This window comes from Myxine glutinosa, chromosome 2 (genome assembly GCF_964187855.1).
Source record: "Myxine glutinosa chromosome 2, kmMyxGlut1.1, whole genome shotgun sequence".
Taxonomy (NCBI): domain Eukaryota; kingdom Metazoa; phylum Chordata; class Myxini; order Myxiniformes; family Myxinidae; genus Myxine; species Myxine glutinosa.
Genome location: NC_136262.1, coordinates 223,997,964 through 224,014,596, shown reverse-complemented (window position 1 = coordinate 224,014,596; position 16,633 = coordinate 223,997,964). Strand labels below are relative to the sequence as shown.

Below are 16,633 nucleotides of genomic sequence, written 5' to 3'. Positions count from 1 at the left end.
CCGTACTATATATATATCTAAAATTATATCCCCCCCCCTCTATTTACATGAAATGGTTTGGTCCATTCGCAAAGCCAAAGCGAACGGCTTGCGAGTACGGTGACAACCCCCCCCCCTCTATTTACATGAAATGGTTTGGTCCATTCGCAAAGCCAAAGCGAACGGCTTGCGAGTACGGTGACAATCCCCCCCCCTCTATTTACATGAAATGGTTTGGTCCATTCGCAAAGCCAAAGCGAACGGCTTGCGAGTACGGTAGAACCCCCCCCTCTATTTACATGAAATGGTTTGGTCCATTCGCAAAGCCAAAGCGAACGGCTTGCGAGTACGGGTAAATAAATCGCCATAGCTCGGTAACTACTTCTCCGATTAATATGAAACATTGAAAAGGCACATCCTCAGGTCCCAGCAATATACCTGGCAAGTTTCAAGTATATCGGACCCGTGGTTGTCGAGAAACAGCGGTCACAGACAAACGACACACACACATACACACACACATACACACACACACACACACACACATACACACACAGATTACTGGAATTATAGATAGATATAGATAACCCTTCGACTATGAAAAATATTTTCTGCAAAACTAACATTAAATTGTTACAAATCCAATACATAAATAAAACAAACACATACCACCATTTTGGATTTAGCAAAAAACTTCAGTTTGGTGTAGTGTGTGTGTGTGTGGTGTGTGTGTGTGTGTGTGTGTGTGTCTAAGAATGAATGATCGTTTTAGGGCCATTTCCCCGCTAGAGCGGGGGTTAGCCTTGCGGGCCCCATGACAATCATGGTTCCCTGTTTGAGGCAATGTTTTTATGGCCGGATGCCCTTCCTGACGCCAACCCTTGGTCACGCTCTTACGATGCGCAGGGATACGGTGTACCTATTCTAAGCCGGGGTACACACCGGGATCATTCATCCCAGCAAGCTGGTACTCAATTTGCCGACCTCGGAAGGATGACAGGCTGAGTCAACCCCCCCCTGGTGTTAATTCAGCGATCGACCGGGATTCGAACCCAGGATCCTAGGATCCAAGCCGGCACCCTAACCGCTAAGCCAACACCAGGCTCCTGTGTGTGAATAAGAGAAAGACAGAATTGTGAGGAACAGAAATGAAAAAACGAGATGTGTTTGTGTGTATGTGTGTGTGTATGTATGTGTGTGTGTTTGAGATTTGCAATTTAAATAAAGTTGAATATGGATGTTGTGAAATTAACATCATTTACAACAATCCTCTAAATTATTTATATTTAAGTTTAGGAACAACCGATACTGTACAATTAATTAAGTGTGTGTGTGTGTGTGTGTGTGTGTGTGTGTGTGTGTGTGTGTGTGTGTGTGTGTGTGTGTGTGTGTGTGTATATCTATAGCTATCAGAGTATGCTAGTACTCTCTATGTAGGATGGTGCAAAAAAAAAATGTGTCCCACACACCGTCCATTCCACCTCCCATCTGCTACATACACAACTAAAGTTGGATTATCTTCTTTAAAAACTCACTTAGGCTACATGTGAGAGCCTACCTGGTCTGTTCAGTTGATTGTCGAGGTAGGGATCACTTTTCAGTTCTCCAGACCAAGGCAAAAGCCAAAATAAAGCGAAAAAGCGAGATGTCAAACCCGGGAATTCATCTTCTTGTTAATAATAATAATAATAATAATAATAATAATAATAATAATAATAAATAATCTTCTTCAGACGGCATATTTCCGAGCTGCCTCTATCAATGGCAATGATTCTGCTACCATTCGACAGAGTTTTACTTCCTGCAACATCCTTTGGTATTACAATTCTCGTAGCTTGAAAGGATTCCACGAAAAGTACGGAAAACGACATTCCTATGTAAAAGAATAGGACCGGGGTAGGCGTGGCTCTGACTGTCAATCAGCTTGATGGGGGCGGAGCCGCTAGAGACATTTGCCTCAGTGTTGGCATTATGCGTGATAAAGTTATGTGGTATCAAATAATATCAGCAGAAATATGTCTTGGGAAATGCCTTGTTTTTCAGTTATATTTATGAAAATAAAATAATAGCGAGGTACCAGTGCTACACACCGCACACGGGGCACGTGATCACGAACCCTCTAGTCATGGGTCAAGGTAAAAGCAAACCACGTGATCAATAAACCTTCTTGAGTCACGGTTTCTCGGCGCCAGATTTGCTACGTCGGCGCATCACTTATGCTGTCGTATAAAACAGCCTGAACAAGGAATCCACTCAAATTGAATCTATATATATAAAACACAGTTTGTGTGTGTGTGTGTGTGTGTGTGTGTGTGTGTGTGTGTGTAATGTTACCGATAGACTCCTAAACGGAGAGGCTCACGTACTTGATATTTGGCACAGACATGGCCATTGAGCCTGGGAAGAACATGGCCGACCAAAAAATTTATTTCATAATATTTTTTTACCATATTTTTACCTCAGCGCATTTCAGCGAGGAATATTATGACCGGAATCTGACCGGTGGCAGAGCAGCGCGCTGATTCGCTCAGAGCGATCACGTGATGTTCCTTGCCGCCATTAACTCAGTTACGCATTCGCACGTATTTCAGAGCGAAAAGCGATTGCGTTTTTTCACATTTCAGCGAGGAACATTGCCATTCACACCACATAGGTTTTTTTTTCTTTCATCTTTAGATCCATATTTTTTGCCATAACGTAGCGCATTATGGCTCTCTCGAGCTCGAGTTAGCCAATCACCTGAGAGCATGAGGCCACGTCGGCCACGCCCACGACACGACGCAGAGTTGCAATCGATCGCTCAGAGCGATCACGTGATGTTCCTTGCTGCGCAATTGCGTTTTTTCACGTTTCAGCGAGGAACATTGCCATTCACACCACATAGGTTTTTTTTTTCTTTCATCTTTAGATCCATATTTTTTTTCAGCGAGGAATATTATACACGGAATCTGAATCGGTGGCAGAGCAGCGCGCTGATTCGCTCATTCGTGCTCATTGATGACGATCACGATCACGTGATCATGAATGATGTTCGTGACGCGATCACGTGATGTTCCTTGCCGCCATAAACTCACAGCAAGTAGCATAGATTTTAGCATGATTAGCATTTAGCATGATTTAGCATAGATAGTAGCATGTTTCACATAGATTTTTTTTCAGCGAGGAATATTATACACGGATTCTGACCTGTGGCAGAGCAGCGCGCTGATTCGCTCATAGCGATCACGTGATGTTCCGAATAAGCACAATCAATTGAGTGTGCCGCATGAGTCTGCGATAAGTGTTTAAAGTAAAGTTAAAAAAAATAAAAAAATTGTTAGCGTGCCTTTGTTAGCCTATTCATGTATAGTTTGTGTTGTATTTCACTGTGGCTGAGCTAAGATGTAGCTGAAATTCAGAGTCGTTGACTCTGGTATCCTTTCACCTCTTAATCACCTTGCTCCATTGGGACAAATCCAAGTAATAAGCGCATCGGCAGGTAAATCCACCGGAGCGAGGTGAAACACCTCTCAGGTTGAAATAATGTGAGTTATTCCATCCCCGCCGCCAGTTGGCTTCACTTTTCACGGAGTATGAGCGTTCTATATATTTTCAATTCAGTGTGCCCGACTCGCTCACGCACTTGATTTGTGGCATAGACATGGCCATTGGCCTTCACGGTGTAATTTGTGCGAGGCTTTTGTCCGAGTGAGCTTGAGTCGAGAGGGCGAATGTACGGGTTGGGAATGTACGGGTCTCCCTTCCCCCACCCGGCAACGCCGGTACTGGAGGGCGTCACAGGATCGGTGAGTCTCCAAAATCCGCTTCGTGCTGTTGCGAAGATTCAGGACGATGTCGCGATTGTTGTGCTGCTCTCCGACCATGAGAACTGCAACGTCATTGTTGACTGGCCCTCCCCTTCCCTCCCCCCTCCCCCTCCCCCTCCTCTTCTCCCCTCCCCCTCCCTTTTCCCCCTCCCCCTCCCCCTTCCCCCTCCCCCTCCCCCTCCCCCTTCCCCTCCCCCCTCCACCTCCCCCTCCCAGAACCCTCCATTTCTTTCTTTTCAGCCATTCCTTGGTGGATTTACTGGTATGTTTAGGGTCGTTGTCATGTTGCAAGGTCCACCTTCGGTTGAGCTTCAACTTTCCCACAGATGGCCTCACATTATCTTCAAGCACCCTCTGGTACAATGAAGAATTCATAGTGGATTCTATGATGGTGAGCTACCCAGGCCCTGATGCAGCAAAGCTGGCCCAAACCATAATATTTCCACCACCATGCTTTGCAGTTGGTATCAGGTTCTTGTGGTCAAATGCTGTCTTTTGTTTTCGCCAAACATGTCTTCTGGTACTGTGGCCAAATAGCTCTACCTTTGACTCATCTGTCCAGAGCACATTGTTCCAGAAGTGCTGGTCTTTGCCTCGGTGTTCATTGGCAAACTATAGTGTTTCCCTGATGTTCTTTCTGGACAGCAAAGGTTTCCTCCTGGCACACCTCCCATGTAGATCAAATTTGTGCAGGTTCTTTCTAATGGTAGACTCGTGCACTTTGACATCAACAGTGGCAAGAGCTACCTGTAGGTCACGTGATGACATTCTGGGGTTCTTAGAGACTTATTTCAGCATCTTGTGGTCTGCTCTTGGGCTGAACTTGCTGGGGCAGCCAGGCCTGAACAAGTTGGCAGTTGTTTGGAATCTTCTCCACTTGTAGATGATCTTCCGGACAGTCGAATTATTGATTTCAAATTGTTTGGAGATCTTTTTAAATCCCTTCCCAGACTCGTATGCATCTATAACCTTCTTTCTGAAGGCCTCAGAGAGCTCTTTTGATCTTGGCATGGTGACGTCGCACACTTCAACAACAAAGAGCAAACCAAACGAAATGTCTGAGGTTTAAATAAGACAGGTTCCTCTCTAACGATGTTCTAATCATTTGCACCTGAGCTGGTGCACCTGATTCCAATTTTAGGTATTTGAAGTAGTGATAAATGTAGGGGTGTACTTACTTTTTCCACATGCGAAATTTGCATTTATGTTTATTTAAATTATACAATGGACTACAAAATGTAAATGTTTCATGATATTTGTTGTATTATATCACCTTTATCTATCAATATTGTTGAAATGAAGATAAAATAGCTGTATATTGAAATATGTTGAAAAAGTCAAAACTTTACATGGGGTGTCCTTACTTTTTCATGAGATTGTATATATCGAGCAAGTGTGTGCATTTGAATCGAGTTTTACATCTGCAAAGCAGGAAATTCTGTCACTGAAAGAGTACTTGAACAATAATAATAAAAAAAAAAATCTAAAGGGTCACAGCTAATAGCATTTTTTGATATAAATATAAGATGCAAGGGAGCATCTGAAACTCATCTAATATATGAATATGATGAACTACTAAAATGTATTCTGCTTCAATCATTAAATAATTACAATGTACACCAATTTACACCTCAAATTTGCACAAAAGGTACTTACAATAAACATGCATGAAGGTTTGAAAGCATACGTCCCGCACGTGTAGATATGAGTGTCATTAAAAAACTGCAGGAATTTCACAAAGTTTGCACAGTCCTGAAAAACAGGGAGGTGAAATCGGAGCAGGAAAAGGAGGCAAGAAGGGAAATGAATGGAAATAAGGAACAACTATTAAAATAGAGGATTTCTTGTGAATGGAAAATAAGTAAATAAAACATTCAAAATATCAGGTATAAAAGTATCAAAATGTTTACGTCGCTTCTCTTGCCCTTTTTCTCACAATCGGTCACTGTTGTTTGAGAGGCCTGCCAGCGTATCTGCAGTGGCAAAAAGAACACACACAGGTAGATACGTTGAGACCTGGCATATCTCCGTTCTAACTCCTGAAATCCACCCACGTGTGGAGCTAGCAGCTGACAACAGCAACTTACGTCACGTCACACACACACACACACACACACACACACACACACACACACACACACACACACACACACACACACACACACACACACACACACACACACACACACACACACACACACACACACACACACACACACACACACACACACACACACACACACACCAACATTTCTCAGAATGAAGAATAAATCAAAGGTTAGTCATTGGCATTGTCAACAATAACGTCCGACTATTCACGATGCGTAGTCACAGAATGAATAATAAACTAAAACAAGTGAGAAATAAGGGTGCTTTCATGTCTGGGGAAAAGTAGTTTCCCAATAAATTCTGAATAAAAAGAAGGAAGCTTTAAGATGAAAAGATGAGGAAAAGGACAAAAAAGGAGAACATGAAGGGAAGTGAGAGGAGAGAAATAGGTAAGATGTACGAGGGTATATCAAAATGTAAAGGCAATTTATTGGGTGTTAGTTTCACACACATATTGCCTTTACTTTTTGATTTACCCTCGTAAAAGAGGAAGGGGAGAGAAGAAGATGATTAATGTGCTGGGTAAAATGGTGCTGCAGAAGGAAAACACCTTCAATTGGAACTAGAACGGCACTCGGTAGAGAGCATATCACCGCCAGGTGAACAGTTTACGTTTTGCATCCCATTGATGGGCCAAGTCTGGATTCGGACCTGAACCAAAATCGAATCAGCTTATTCTTGTCACCTAACCAACTTGTCCACCTTGTTTTGTCATAAAGTCGTCCATAACTTTTTGAAATATCATGCTATATGTTGTTTTTGGCTCCATCACTCAATGGTGAAGAATCACTTACAATTTTTGAAAGTTCTCGTATCCGGATCCGTATTTGGATCTTCACCAAAATCGAATCAATTCGTCCTAGTCACACACACAACCTGTCCACCAAGTTTCGTCCAAATCTGTCTACAACCGTTTCAGATATCCTATCCACAAACAGACAGACAGATATGGGTGAAAACATAACCTTCATCGACCTTCAGTGGCGCAGGTAACGAGAATGGCACTCGGTAGAGAGCATACCTTTGTCAGGCTGAACAGTTTACGTTTTTGTATCCCACTGATAGGCCGGATTTGGATGCATCCTCCAAAATCTCGTTGGCTTGTTGTTGTTGTTACTTACCCAACACATCCACAAAGTTTTGTCCGAATCCATCTGCAACTTTGAGATATCATGCTATAGAGAATTTTTGGCCCTATCTTTCAATGGTGAAGAATCATTTAAAAATTCTCGTATCTTGATCCGTATCTCCACCAAAATCTAATAATTTTGGCCTTGTCATATATCCAACATGTCCACCAACTTTCGTATGTATCTGTCCACCAGTTTTTGAGATATCCTGTTTACAGTTCGACAGATAGAGGTGAAAGCAAACATACCTTCGGTGGCGGAGGTAATAAAATAGCAAGAAGGACAAGAAATGTAATAAGCAGAGAAGAAGAGAGGACTGAGATGGTTGGCAGGGGATGGAGGGGTGGGGGGGGGGGGGGAGTGGGGAGTGGGAATAAAAACTGAGAAAGAAGAAGCAAATTAAGATATTTTGAACATTTTTGTCTGAATCAGTCCATAACTTTTTGAGATATCCTGCTCACAGACAAACAGACAGAAGTGAAAACATAACCTCCATCCACCTTTGGTGGCTGAGGTAATCATAGTCATATGAATAGGACATGCCACCATGTGACTTTCTTCAGATGCCTGGAAGCATGGGCACAGAAAAAGGACCACTATGGGCGGGTTTCATACTCTGAAACAGCGACAAGTATCATATCGTTGAAATTGTATAAAAACCGTATTTCCAGGTGTGATAATTATCATGGGAAACCAGCCTCGTGTTGTGATGCCATGGAAATGTTATATGCTTTGTGGCCTGTTTGCTTGACATAAACCACAAAAAAACTTCCCCAATGTTATTAGTTTCCCATGAGCAAACCAAATAATTTATCAACAGGTGGTATTAACTGAACATTGGTCCGAGTATGCCAACCGTGTGGCGCAAGCAATAAGCTGACATGGGCATTAACCCATCATCGGAGCAAAAGAGGCTCTTATCCACATATTCCCGTGTTTTTTTTACTCTTCAGACCAGGTTAAAGCCCGAAACGTCTCCTTGCTTCCCACAGTGGACAGCATACCTCATTCAACGTTTTGTTGATTATACACATTGTTCTACCTGTCTGCCGATGCAGATTGACACTAGCTTTCAGCAAGACTAGTTTTCCATTGTATGAAGCTTAATGGCCTAGCAATGAGGGAAGCCATTCGTGCATTTCCTCAGCAGTAATGGACCACTCCACCAAGAGGCTTGCTTGCAATAAAACGGTGCACTGGAAGGATAACAAGTCCTACACACTCCAACGTAAAATCTCGCGAGATCTCGGAGACGGTGGGAGGGATTTTCGAAGCTCCACACGGTCTCCACGTTTTTCGAAGTTAAGTCTGTTCACAATTGTATTTTGTCGAAACTGTATTTATCTTTCGGTGTGTGAAGTTATTGTGTGCAACTTTGGTTGTTTCTCGGTGTTTATCTTTCATAAATTGATCGTCTGTTTGCCGTGTCGTGTCTTGAGGCCTTGTACAGTGTGCACTGTACAACCTTGAGGCTTTGTTTTTCTCTCAGCGGTCCGTCGTTTGTGATCCAATAACTTTCGTTCTCTGTATTCCCAGTCTTTTCACCCATAGCCTACTTCCTTGTGTAAATCTCAACTCAAAAAAAATAAAAATAAATAAATAAATAAAACATTTCCTTCTCTGTTCTCATTCGTTTATTCATTCTTATTCGTTCGTTCGTTCTTCGACCACGTGTTTCTCCCCCATTTCCCCAGATAGTTTTCACTCATTAACCTTCAATGTTTACACTTTCCCCTCAAGTTATGTATTCCGTCATATTTTATAACACCTTTTTCTTCTTCTTCTTTAAAAGGCTGCTTTCGACTTGCTCACCAAATCAATTCATCCCAAAAAAAATATCCATCTCCTATAGTGCCTTTTTTCTACATTCCCTAAACTCTCCTGCACTCCATCCTCCATCCAGCGTCCTTAAACGTATTTTTAACTCGAAGGTCACAAGAAACTCATTTTGCAATAAATGTTCGTTTCCCATAAATCGTACACTTTCAAAAATCCAATCTCACCCCTCCCCTCCAAATCTTCCCCATAACCCCTCCCCTCCAAATCTTCCCCATCACCCCTCCCCTCCAAATCTCCCCCATATCCCATCCCTTTCAAATCCCTCCCCTAGTCCCTTCCCTCCCAAACTCCCCCCTCACCCCTCCCCTTCAAATCTCCCCACCCTCATTGCTTCTCAATTTCCCCCTCTCTCACTCCCCCTCCTCAAAGCGTCCTCCCCGCTTCTTCCCCCTTCAAACTCTCACCTCCATCTCCCCCAACCTTCTGCCTCGCTCTTCCCCCTCCTCAAATAACACCTCATTGTGGCTCACCCAATCACCATCAAACCTTTTGTCCGCCCCATCCTTCCCTTTCTCCGAGCTATTCTGAAATCTCTGACACACCTTCAACAGCTCTCCCTATCTCTTCCACCTCTTCCACATCTTACCCTACCCCTCCTCCCCCCTGTTCTGTATCTGATGCTCCCCCTTCCTCTTCATTAACGGTATGGACCTCAAACATCCGGGGCCTTCGTTCAAACTTAACTGATCTCTCCATACAGGTTGCTTCTGTCAAACCAGACGTGATCTGCTTAACAGAAACTTTCCTCCTTTATGATGTCTCTGATTCCATAGTATCTCTCCCGGGCTACTCCCTCCTCCGGTATGATAGACCTGAGCCTCGTCCTGGAGGCGGGGTTGCTATCTTTATCAAAAACTCTCTTCCTCACTCGCCCTGCACTGCACTCCCTCCACCTAACCCCCAGGAATACCTCTGGCTACGGCTTCCCCTTCGCTCCCACCTCTTGTTCATATGTGTGTTGTACCGTCCACCAAACAGTGATGACTCCATCTACATCTCGCTGTCTGATGATATGGACCAACTTCTATCTACTCATCCCAACTCTCTCTTCCTCATATGTGGTGATTTCAATTGTCACCATGCCAGTTGGCTGGGTGTGGGTACCTCTCTCACCAGCCATGGCTCTTCAGCAAAGGACTTCTGCGACTCACTGGGACTGACACAATCTGTCAATTTCCCGACCCGGATCTCAGTCAACGGAACATCTTCTCTTCTGGACTTGGTTATGACTAACTTCCCTGAAAATGTCTGCTGCTCTTCTTCTGCTCCGATCGGATCATCTGATCATGTCCTTGTTAAAGTGGACATCTCTCTGACCATCCTCAGGGAGCCTGCTCAGCGTCGACGAGTCTGGCATTTCACTCAGGCCAACTGGCACGGTCTTCAAGCAGCCATCAATCATCTGGACTGGTCTCCCATCTCTACCACCTCTGACATCAACTCATCCTGGGAATTCTTCCAAAGTAAATTGCTCTCTCTCATGCACAGATTTATCCCATCTCGTCTTCAGTTGTCATACCCTTCCTCCCGTCCATGGTACACGGAATCTTGTGGTGAGGCTGTTGCCCAGAAACAACTTGCCTTCGTCTCCTGGAAAGCAAATCCAACGGAAGGAAATCTCATTTCCTTTCACAAAGCCCGAAACAAGTGTGTGTCCACCCTCAGGAGAGCCAGGAAACAATATCTCTCCGTTCTCAAGACCGAACTCTCTTATCTGTCTCCCTCTTCCAAATCCTGGTGGCGTCTGGTCAAATCCGTTTCTGGTGTTTGTTCCCCCTCCATCCCCTCCCTTACCTCAAACGGCTACACAGCTGACTCCGCACGTGAAAAAGCTGAATGCCTCAACTCTGTGTTTGCCTCTAAATCTTGTGTCCCAAACCCATCCCTCTCTGTACCCACCATACCCAGTCGTACCCTGCTGCTCCTGGACTCCGTGTCCTTTCCTCCTGACAAGGTGGAAAAGTTTCTGTCAACCCTCGACTCTGATTCTGCAACTGGACCCGACGGCATCAGCCCACGGGTCCTAAAATCCTGCTCTGCTGCTCTATCTCACCCTCTCTCTGTTCTCTTCACCCTCTCTTTTGCTCAAGGTCAACTGCCATCTGCTTGGAAATCAGCCAACATCACCGCTTTGCACAAAAAAGGTGCAAAAACAGATCCTAGCAACTACAGACCAATCAGCCTTCTCCCAATTATCAGCAAAGTCATGGAATCCATCATTGCTTCGGATATGAAATCTTTCCTCTTCTCCAATGGCTTGATCTCTGATCATCAATTTGGTTTCAGACCAGGTCACTCTACTCTGGACATGCTGCTTCTGCTGTCTCAACAATGGATGGAGGTCCTCAATGCCAAACAGGAAATTAGAGCTGTCTCCCTCGACATATCACGTGCCTTCGACACGGTCTGGCACCCTGCTCTGCTCACCAAACTCTCCTCCTTTGGTATCCATGGAAATCTCCACGCATGGCTGGCGGACTTCCTCTCTAGTCGTCGTCAACGTGTGGCCCTGAATGGGTTTCTCTCATCTCCTCTTCCTGTTCAGGCTGGAGTTCCCCAAGGCAGTGTTCTGGGCCCCGTGCTTTTTCTGGTCTTCATCAATGATCTCTCTGACTCTCTCGAAAATCCTCTCTATCTCTTTGCTGATGACTCCACTCTCTGCCGCTCCATTCCTCTTCCCTCAGATCGGCAGTCTGCTGCCTCCTCACTCTCTGAAGACCTGGACAAAATCACAGACTGGTCAAACAAGTGGAACATGTCTTTCAATCCTGACAAATCTCACACTCTTACTATGTCTCTCCGAAAAGATCGACTGGACAACCCTCCCATCTACTTTCTCAACAATCCTCTCCAAGAAGTTCTGTCGCTCAAGATTTTGGGTCTCACTATCTGCCATGATCTTTCTTGGGAAAACCACATTTCCAAGCTGGCCTCCAAAGCCAGTCGCCGACTGGGCATCCTCCGTCGTGCGAAGTCCTTCCTCGGCACACCTGAGCTCCTCACCACATACAAGGCTTTCATCCGCAGCTCAATGGAATACTGTTCTCCCCTATGGGCCGGTGCTCCTGCCTCACACCTAGCTCGGCTTCACGCTGTTGAAACCAAAGCTTTCAGAATTATTGGAATCTCCCGCGATGAAGCTATCTCTGAGGGCCTTTCACTCACTCACCGCAGGCAGGTAGGTGGTCTTTCTGTCTTCTACCGACTCCTCTCCGGCCTTGCACCCCCAGCTCTCTCTGTGCTCTGTCCCCCAAATATTCCTACAGGTCGCACAAGATCTGCCAGCAACCCTCTGATGGTTAAACTGCCGAAATCTCGGCTCTCTGCTCACCTTCACTCTTTCATTCCTCTTTTCTCCCGCCTCTGGAACAAACTCCCTCACTCCCTTCAATCCCACTCCTCCCTCCAGGTCTTTAAAACAGCTGTTCACCACCATCTCTTATCTTCCCCCATCCAAAACCTTGATCTTTTCTACCCCCGCTAATTCACCCCAGATCCACCTTGTTTGAAATTCCAACTTCTTTCCTGGAAGTCCTGGCAGTGTCCATATGTTTTATACCTCTCCCACCGCCCCCTTCCCATGCCCCCCCCCCCCCCCCCAAAGCCCTCGCCCTCTCTCAGATCTCTCGATGTCTCCATGTCTCTCGGTCCCTGCTCTCAAATGTTGTGTTTGTGTCCTTCCCCCTCTCTCCCCATCTTGTCTACCGCTCCCGATGTTATATGTTTTATGTGTCGGTTTGTCTTTCTGTGTGATTAATGTTCGCTCTTTCACGAGCCTCGATCTTGTATACAAAAAAAAAAAAAAAAAAAAAAACAAAAAAAAAACGGCTGCACACTCCAAGCCACTAATCTGGCCATTTCATCACAATGGGTTGTGTTGGAAAGTCGTTGTAGCCCAACATTTCATCGACCAGCAACCAATTCTCATGTGCAATACGTTTGTGCAATTTTGCAAGTTCATTGAACCTTCCATCTGATCAGGTTCATCAACATACCATCGTGAGAAGGTGGATGTACGAAAACGATTAGCCATGCCATTGTACTAAGGACCAGATATCGTGAGGAACGAATCAAAAAGGCAAAGTTTGGACACTGAAAATGTTTTTCTTTTCCAAATATTTTGTTGCACAACGTGGTGACATTATATAATATTTGTTTTCCGACAAGGAACTTGGATGCAGGAGGAGGCTATTAGGCCCATCAAAGCCTGTACAATTATTACTAACTTATGGTTGTTTGTACGTGCTCTCATCCTTCTAAATGCTGAACATCAAGGAAGGAATCAGCACGTACCATTTCTTTAATTGGACCCGAGTCCGAGTCATGCATCCTGGGGTTAAAGCCTTTGGTAAAACTTGACCAAGGCTCGAACTGCCGACATCCCAGACTCAGAGCTGACACTCTAACCATGATGTCACCAAGTCTTTTATTTCCTTGAAGAATAAGTTTAAAATCGTTTTTGTTTCTAAATACGTTTTTGTATTTCCCTACAAATTTAGAGATTGTGGATTACTTGAAAATGCTCACCAAAATTTCAACTTTAGGCTTTCATTTCCTTTATATTCCATGAAGAGTGGATTCCTGGGGTGAAAGGGGGAGGGGTGGGGGGGGGGGGGAGATAAGGGGAGTTGAAGGCAAATGCACGTCTCCATGACGTTTTCGCACAAAACTCTTCAAGCAGTGGAGTCGATGCACAGATATGTGCAGGTTTTGCTGAACTCAAGCTTTCCCACGACTCAGTACTCACAACAGCTACCAAGTCAGTACAATGGGAGGCAAATCTTACATTGATTCATATTTTTCCCACGGTCTCATTGCGATATATTGATGGCCCCAAATAAAGGAAAGGTGCAATTAACTTGTGCAGTTAATATAAGCCTGGTGTTGGCTTAGCGGTTAGGGTGCCGGCTTGGGATCCTAGGATCCTGGGTTCGAATCCCGGTCGATCGCTGAATTAACGCCAGGGGGGTTGACTCAGCCTGTCATCCTTCCGAGGTCGGCAAATTGAGTACCAGCTTGCTGGGATGAATGATCCCGGTGTGTACCCCGATTTAGAATAGGTACACCGTATCCCTGCGCATCGTAAGAGGCGACTGAGGGTTGGCGTCAGGAAGGGCATCCAGCCATAAAAACATTGCCTCAAAAAGGGAACCATGATTGTCATGGGGCCCGCAAGGCTAACCCCCGCTCTCGCGGGGAAAAATGGCCTTAAAACGATCATTCATTCAGTTGCATATTAAAGTTGTTTTTTTTCGTTACATGAGAATTGCATATGCACTGCATATCGATGAGCCAATGACTTCCCACTCAAACTAAGCATGGTAGAGCCACCATTTTGGCAGGTCAGAAAGGCACTGGTGCAGGTGCTGCAGACTGCGGGATTTTCAGTACTGGGATCTCAACACTTGCTGCCACTTCCTCCTTTAGATTTGCGAAATAAGTAAGCAGTTTAAATGTATTTACTCGCAGCAATTTTAGTAAGTGAAGCATGCTTGCACAAATAAAAGTTTAAATGAATATTCTGAACAATATAAATGCGAATTTGATGTAAAAACAAACTATACAACAAAGGGCCTACATTCCTGACATTTAAAAAGATGCAAATATGTTTCCTCCATTCAAGCCAACCTGTTATTTCACTGCTGTTGCTGTTTTGTGGACGTGAGAAATGCAAAACGCTTACGCATCTACAGCATGCTGTGTTTGTAAACCTTTCAAAGGCCAAGCTTTTTTCTCACCTGCATTCCTTTATCCCTCTTGTTTTCCATCTGTGAAATCAAATCAACTCTCTGTGTCTGTCAATTACGTTCCTCAGTCCACTGCTAACAATGTTGCTGCTTGATGTTCTCCCATTCATCTGCGGCCTTTTACACTCATTTTATTCTTACTAACCTCCTGCCCGATGGTGCCTTTTCGTAAAGGTTATGTTTGTATCTATCAACCATCCGCTTGTTCCCTTCTATCATTCAAAACTCTGTCGTCCGTTTTGCAACTCCATAAGCTTTGCCTTTGTGTTAAAATAAATAAAGAAGAGGTACAGGTAGTGGACAAAAAAAAAAATGGAAACACCAATGTAAAGTCACTTAAAATAGGGCGTTGGGCCGCCACGTGCGGTCAGTATGCAACGTGGCATAGAATCCACCAGCGGCTGGAATTCTGCAGGAGGGATGCGGCATTATTCTTCCATGAGAAAGTCAATCAACTCACACCTGTTTGATGGAGGTGGAAAACGTTTTCTCAGGTGTCATTCGAGAATATCCCATAAATGCTCGATTGGGTTCAGTTCTGGTGACTGAGAAGGCCATGACATATCGATAACATCAGTATCGATAACATCGTTCCTCTGCCATGCGCATCAACCCATTGGGCGACACACGTGATATGTAGATGGGGGCTTGAAGGGGGGTCTACTCTTGCAGCCATGCTAGCCATAATTATAGGCAACCAGGCCTGTGCAGCATTTTTATACATGACCCTAAGCATGCTGGGATGCTATTTGTTTAATTAACACACACACGTCTGGACTTTCTTCCAACCTTCCTGTGTAAAAGCCATTGCTTGGTGTCCCTCATTTACAGTGGCGTTTCCATTTTTTTGTCCATTACCTGCATACCCATGTTTCCATTCTCAAACACAGCCTCTATTGTCATAATGGTATACATAAAAGCACTTCAAGCTCGTGAGCTAAGAAATCCCTCATTTAATTGTCACACTGAAATAATTCTGTGTTAAACTTTTATTGACTCAAAATGGCAGGATGGAAACACGCTTTGTGTATTGAAAGTTTCAGATGCATGCCCTAAGGAAGGAAGCAATGTAACCCACTCAAAGCTACAACAACTGGTCAAAATACAACCTACCTTTGGCTTGACCTCATGCTCTACATTTTGCACGGACAAGGCAAAAATTGCATCCCTGCCTCCCACGTAGAGCCGATCACGTGTCCGATCCAGAAGTAACGTGGATAGGTTGTCTGCTTTCCGGAAATATCCAATTTCCCCTTGAAGTGCTGGAAAGTAAAGTGGTAGGGTGGGGGTTGGGAGCAGGGGTTGAAGAGGAAGAGGGAAGATGAAACATTAACCTCAAAAAGTTTGTGAATAAAGGGAAAAATTGAGATTTCTATAGAATTAAAGACTTCACATAAAAGGAATGTCTAATGCCATGAGACCAGAAGATCATCAGGATTCAATCCAGAAAAGCTGAAAAAGGCACTATCATGCATTTTCCCTTCCCTGGGAAAATTTTCCGCCTTCCCTGGTCATTTTCCCTTCCCTGGTACTGGCTTATGACCAGTTACTTTCACAGACAACTACCCTTTTATAGAGACCCAATGGCATATGGAAATCATGTTCGTTCAATCAATCATGGTAAAATAACCAGGAACAAATAATGGTAATGGCATTACCAACATTATCACTAGGACGTGCCCGTACGTGGGTGCCCGTTCCTTGCCAAAAAAAAAAAAAAAAAAAAATTTCCAAATTTAAATCAAGTTTACCCGCACGTACGTGCTTGCCCGTACGTGCTTGCCCGTACGTGCGTGCAAAAAAACATGCGTGCAAACAACAACAACAAAAAACAACTTTGAAACCACGTGTCAGTAACGACCACAGAACCCCCCCCCTCTATTTACATGAAATGGTTTGGTCCATTCGCAAAGCCAAAGCGAACGACCACAGAACCCCCCCCCCCTCTATTTACATGAAATGGTTTGGTCCAAAGCGAACGGCTTGCGAGTACGGTGACAATCCCCCCCCCCCCCCTCTATTT

The 16,633-nt window shown here is 44.5% G+C and overlaps 1 protein-coding gene across 6 annotated transcripts in view; it reads right to left on the bottom strand.

Annotated features, from left to right (window-relative positions):
* Positions 1–16,633, bottom strand: part of LOC137420801 (semaphorin-4C) — a 187,062-nt gene that overhangs the window by 77,364 nt on the left and 93,065 nt on the right. For all 6 annotated transcript variants that reach the window (XM_078772285.1, XM_078772287.1, XM_078772286.1 and 3 more), the window contains exons 3-5: positions 15,724–15,872; positions 5,696–5,758; positions 5,442–5,537 (exon numbers count right to left, since the gene is read on the bottom strand). In XM_078772285.1, the coding sequence (XP_078628411.1) occupies positions 5,442–5,537; positions 5,696–5,758; positions 15,724–15,872 (308 nt within the window). The remainder of the gene's footprint in view (positions 1–5,441; positions 5,538–5,695; positions 5,759–15,723; positions 15,873–16,633) is intronic.